The sequence below is a fragment of the Palaemon carinicauda genome, chromosome 3 (genome assembly GCF_036898095.1).
Source record: "Palaemon carinicauda isolate YSFRI2023 chromosome 3, ASM3689809v2, whole genome shotgun sequence".
NCBI lineage: Eukaryota > Metazoa > Arthropoda > Malacostraca > Decapoda > Palaemonidae > Palaemon > Palaemon carinicauda.
The window spans coordinates 124,669,522-124,675,094 of NC_090727.1; the positions used below are offsets into that span (position 1 = coordinate 124,669,522).

General features: G+C 56.0%; 1 protein-coding gene across 1 annotated transcript; it reads left to right on the plus strand.

Moving 5' to 3' along the window:
* The first annotated feature begins 482 nt into the window (after window positions 1–482).
* On the plus strand, window positions 483–1,445 carry LOC137633990 (basic proline-rich protein-like). The gene has a single exon (XM_068366233.1). The coding sequence runs from the start codon at window positions 483–485 to the stop codon at window positions 1,443–1,445; it is 963 nt and encodes a 320-aa protein (XP_068222334.1).
* Window positions 1,446–5,573: the final 4,128 nt, after the last annotated feature.

Below are 5,573 nucleotides of genomic sequence, written 5' to 3' on the forward strand. Positions count from 1 at the left end.
TGAAGACCTTTTGAAGACTATTTCGGATATTGGAGACTGGAGACAAAGAATGTATTTTTTAAAAATAAACTAGATACAGCAACTCTTTATTGTTGGCTCGGCGGGGCTGCCCGCTTCCCGCCAGCCCAGGAGGGCCTCCCCCCCTCCCGACTGCCCGGGTGGGCCTCCCCCCCTCCCGCCAGCCCGGGCGGGCCTCCCCCCCCCCACCACCGCCAGCCCATGTGGGCCTCCCCCCCACCCGCTAGCTAAGGCGGGCCTTCCCCCCTCCCACCAGCCCCCCTCCCACCAGCCCAGGTGGGCCTCCCTTCCTCCCACCAGGCCGGGTAGGCCTTCCCCCCCCCCTCCCGCCAACCCGGGAGGGCCTTCCCCCACTTCCGAAAAGCCCAGGCGGGCCTTCCCCCCCCTCCCACCAGCCCGGGTGGGCCTCCCCCCCCCTCACCCGCTAACTTGGGAGGGTCTCCCCCCTCCCGAAAGCCCGGGGCATGCCTTCCCCCTCCGCACCAGCCCGGGAGGGCCTTCCCCCCATCCCGCCAACCCGGGAGGGCCTCCCCCCCCTTCCCGAAAAGCGCTCCGGGCGGGCCTTCCCCCCCTCCCCCGCCAGCCCGGGTGGGCCTCCCCCCACCCTCCCACCAGCCCGGGCGGGCCTGCTTCGCCCCCCTCCCGCCAACCCGGGAGGGGCCTCCCCCCCTCCCTCCCGAAAGCCCGGCCGGGACTTCCCCCCCTCCCCGCCAGCCCGCGTGGGCCTCCCCTCCTCCCACCAGCCCGGAAGGGCCACCCTCCTCTCGTTAGCCCGGGCGAGCCTCCCCCCCTCCCGCCAGCCCGGGAGGGACTCCCCACCCCCCGCCAGACTGGCAGGCCTCCCCCCTCTCCTGCCAGACCCAGGCGGGCCTCCCCCCCCTCCAGCCAACCCGGGAGGGCCTCCCCCCCTCACCGAAAGCCGGGGCGGGCCTACCCTGCCCTTGCCAGCCCGGGCGGGCCTTTCCCCCCCTCCTAACAGCCCCCCTCCCACCAGCCCGGGTGGGCCTCCCTCCCTCCCACGAGCCCGGGCAGGCCTTCCCCCCCTCCGGCCAACCCGGGAGGGGCTCCCCCCATCCCGAAAGCCGAGGCGGGCTCCCCCCACACCCGCCAGCTCGGGCGGGGCCCCTTCCCCCCCTCCAGCCAACCCGGGAGGGCCTCCCCCCCTCCCGAAAGCCGGGGCGGGCCTACCCTGCCCTTGCCAGCCCGGGCGGGCCTTTCCCCCCCTCCTAACAGCCCCCCTCCCACCAGCCCGGGTGGGCCTCCCTCCCTCCCACGAGCCCGGGCAGGCCTTCCTCTCCCCTCCGGCCAACCCGGGAGGGGCTCCCCCCATCCCGAAAGCCGGGGCGGGCTCCCCCCCACAGCCGCCAGCCCGGGCGGGCCTTTCCCCCCCTCCCACCAGCCCCCCCTCCCACCAGCAGACAACTTAAGAGCTAAGAAATCAGTGGTCTTCATAAAAAAACAAAGGAAAAATAGAATTTGTGTCCGTACATCCATAAGCATCAACATCAGAGAAGGGGTGTTGAAGACTATTTGAAGACTTTTTGAAGACTATTTCGGATATTGGAGACTGGAGACAAAGAATGTATTTTTTAAAAATAAGCTAGATACAGCAACTCTATATTGTTGGCTCGGCGGGGGCTGCCCGCTTCCCGCCAGCCCGGTAGGGCCCCCGCCCCCTCCCGACTGCCCGGGTGGGCCTCCCCCCCTCCCACCAGCCCGGGCGGGCCTTCCCCCCTTCTGGCCAACCCGGGAGGGCCACCCCCCCCTCCCCGAAAGCTTGGGTGGGCCTACCCCTCACCCGCCAGCCCGGGGCGTGCCTTCCCCCCCTCCCACCAGCGCGGGTGGCCCTCCCTCCCTCCCACCAGCCCGGGCAAGCCTTCCCCCCCCCTGCCAGCCAACCCGGGAGGGCCTCCCCCCCCTCCCGAAAGCCGGGGCGGGCCTACCCCCCCTCCCGATCTGCCCGGGTGGGCCTCCCCCCCCTCCCACCAGCCCGGGTGGGCCTTCCCCCCCGACTCCGGCCAACCCGGGTGGGCCTCCCCCCATCCCGAAAGCCGGGGCGGGGCCTACCCCGCCCTTGCCAGCTCGGGCGGGCCTTTCCCCCCCCTCCTAACAGCCCCCCTCCCACCAGCCCGGGTGGCCTCCCTCCCTCCCACGAGCCCGGGCAGGCCTTCCACCCCTCCGGCCAACCCGGGAGGGGCTCCCCCATCCCGAAAGCCGGGGGCGGGCCTCCCCCCCCACCCGCCCGCCCCCGGGCGGGCCTTCCCCCCCTCCCACCAGCCCCCCTCCCACCAGCCCCGGGGTGGGCCTCCCTCCCCTCCCACCAGCCTGGGCAGGCCTTCCCCCCCCTCCCCGCCAACCCGGGAGGGCCTTCCCCCTCCCTCCCGAAAGCTCCGGGCGGGGCCTTCCCCCCCTCCCACCAGCCCGGGTGGTCCTCCCCCCCCTCCCACCAGCCCGTGCGTGCCTTCCCCCCCTTCCCGCCAACCCGGGAGGGCCTCCCCCTCCCGAAACCCCGGGCGGGCCTTCCCCCCTCCCACCAGCCCAGGCGGGCCTTCCCCCCCTCCCGCCAACACGAGAGGGGCCTACCCCCCTCCCGAAAGCCCGGGCGGGGCCTTCCCCCTTCCCGCCAGCCCGGGTGGGCCTCCCACACTCCCACCAGCTTGGGCGGGCCTTCGCCCCCTCCAGCCAGCCCGCGTGGGGCCTCCCCCCCCTCCCACCAGCCCGGAAGGGCCACCCCTCCTCCCGTCAGCCCGGGCGAGCCTCCCCCCCTCCTGCCAGCCTGGGAGGGTCTCCCCACCCCCCACCAGACTGGCAGGCCTCCCCCTCTCCTGCCAGACCCAATGGGCCTCCCCCCCCTCCAGCCAGCCCGTGCGGGCCTCCCCCCATCCCGCCAGCCCGGGCGGGCCTCACTCTCTCCCGTCAGCACGGGGAGGGCCTCACCCACTCCCGCCAGCCCGGGCGGGCCTCCCCCTTGCTCCCGTCAACCTGGGGGTGCCTCCCCCTCCCGCCATTTTTTTTTTTCCCTATTTATTTCTTTATCATTTGTGGTCCTTTCTTTCAGTCTTTAATCATTTATTTATCAAACATTCTCATTATTTTCAAAAAGAATGGCTTTCCCGTCCGGTGCTCATCTTAGACCCGTCAATATTAGTTCCTAGATTCTCACTATCTCTCCAGAAAAGAAATCTCTCCCGAGCGGCAGCATGAAACACCATCCCTGGACCATTCCAACCTGGAACTATTTGATATTTGAGTGAAGCCAAGACAAGGTATTCATTAGCTGGATTCAAACATAGGTCATTCAGAGTACTATATTCCATTTCCTTTACTCTTCGATATTACAATCTCCATAGAAAAAACTTGCATTGTGAAGCATGATTCCATGAATGAGTAGTCTCATTCAAGATTTTCTTTTATACAATTTATGTCTCATTCTTTTATCACTATTCCAGTTAACAAAAATATATTGTTTGATTAAAAAAAAAAAACGTGAAAATCTTTCTACACAGCACTTCAGGTATATGGAGGACTACAAAATATAATGATCTAATTATATCGAGTCAGAAAAAGCCAGACATGAAATGACATGTCTGAGGTCTTTGTCTTACAGTACACTAGAAACAGATATATTAGTTGTTATGTGTGCAGTGTATTGAGATCTAAATTCAGGAGAGTAGCACCATCTGCATATGCAAAAAGTGTGCTTTCTAGGCCAACCACATTGAAAAAGAAAAGATAATATGGCAGTGACGGATATTGGGCCGTAATCAGCATGTTAGAGCTACCCTCAAATATATTTCCTAATTCTACAACAGGCATAATATATATGTATATATATATAATATTATATATATATATATATATATATATATATATGCATATATATATATAAATATATACATATATAAATTTCATATATATATATATATATATATATATATATATATATATATACATATGTGTGTTTGTGTAATACCAATTTTCTCTCCTTGACCTAGGGTTCGGTTTCCCCGGCCAACCTGAAGCTATAATCTCCGAGTTGATTCCCCCTTGGTTCTCTGATTCCGCGGTATAGAGAAAATACTGTCTTGAGGGTGTGTAATACATACTTTTATGAATATGAAAAACACGTCTAAATGTGCAAAAATTTATCATTATACACACACACACACACACACACACACACATATATATATATATATATATATATATATGTGTGTGTGTGTGTGTGTGTATGTGTGTGTGTGTGTATGTGTGTGTGTCTCTGTATGTGCGTTTGTAAATATCACAAAAGCTAACACGTGATGAGCATAAAAATAATTAAGTGTTATAGCCCCGAAAGGAAAAAGGAAAACACACAAACTCGGTTCTTCCTTCCGTGACTATAATATATATATATATATATATATATATATATATATATATATATATTTATATATATATATATATATATATTGTAATGAACTTAAGATTGATTATGTTCATCCAGGATTCTTTTTTTTTTTCAGACTGGCTCAGTGCCAAAATACCAGGCAAGAACCAGCAGCGACACAAAATTCACAAAGCAAAACATCTCTCAAAGAAGGATACAAAAAAACACTGAATCAAACTTAACAATAAAATTTAATTGATAAAAGTAGTCTTAAATTACATAAAGTAGTCCTCGAAAAGCTTTCTTAGGAACTGGAAAAACACATACACTACTTTACAATAATAACTCTCGAACCGTCACACGCCTACCTAACTTTTATACCTCAGTCGAAGAGAAGAAAAGGTGTAGGAGGCAGACAAATACACACTTTCCCTAGTATACGACAGTTAGAGTTGCAGAGTGAAGTAAACCTTAAAACTAATTATTTTTACAATAATTATCATAATACACCTTTAAATGATAATATATCCTAAATTGGCGATAATACTACACTTTACAGGTCACGAAGAAATATCTGAAGAATGCTTGCATAAGTTCTCAAAAACCGCACCGAATTCGTAATTAAAGATTATTATGACACAATCACCAGCGATTGTCCTACTTCAGGATCACTAGGGGTGTTCTTGCACCGACGGGATCACTAGGGCAAACGTAGATTGTCTATATGATTTAAGCAGGCGAAGGAAGAACATATACGGTTCGCTTACCGTTCTTCGTCACTAGAAGGCCTCCTCACGACTCCAGGAGGCCAGACACACGGCAACAGCCAGCAGCAGTGGCAGGCAGCAGGCACAAAAGCAATAGCAATGCTTATAAGGCTAAAATTCATTAGCAGGAGCCTCTCAAAATCAATGGTAGCTGCAGGAGCAGGAACAAATATCGTCTGATAATCAAGCCCTGAAAAAAAAATGCTCGACACTCTCTACCCCCGCTGCCGAAAAACGCACTCCAAGTAAACGGAGAGAGAGAGAGCGAAAGCATAACTACGTAATGGGGCAGTTCGACAAGCTAAGCACTGAAGACGGGCAGTCCGCTCTACAAAACATGAAAAGCAGAAAACAAAAATATGGTTAAATAAACACTACAAATGAACACAAACAAAACCTTGGCCGGGGAATAAAGAATA

Bases quoted from the DNA above. Each gene is read 5' to 3' on its own strand.
- LOC137633990 (XM_068366233.1), top strand. From the start codon at position 483: ATGCCTTCCCCCTCCGCACCAGCCCGGGAGGGCCTTCCCCCCATCCCG.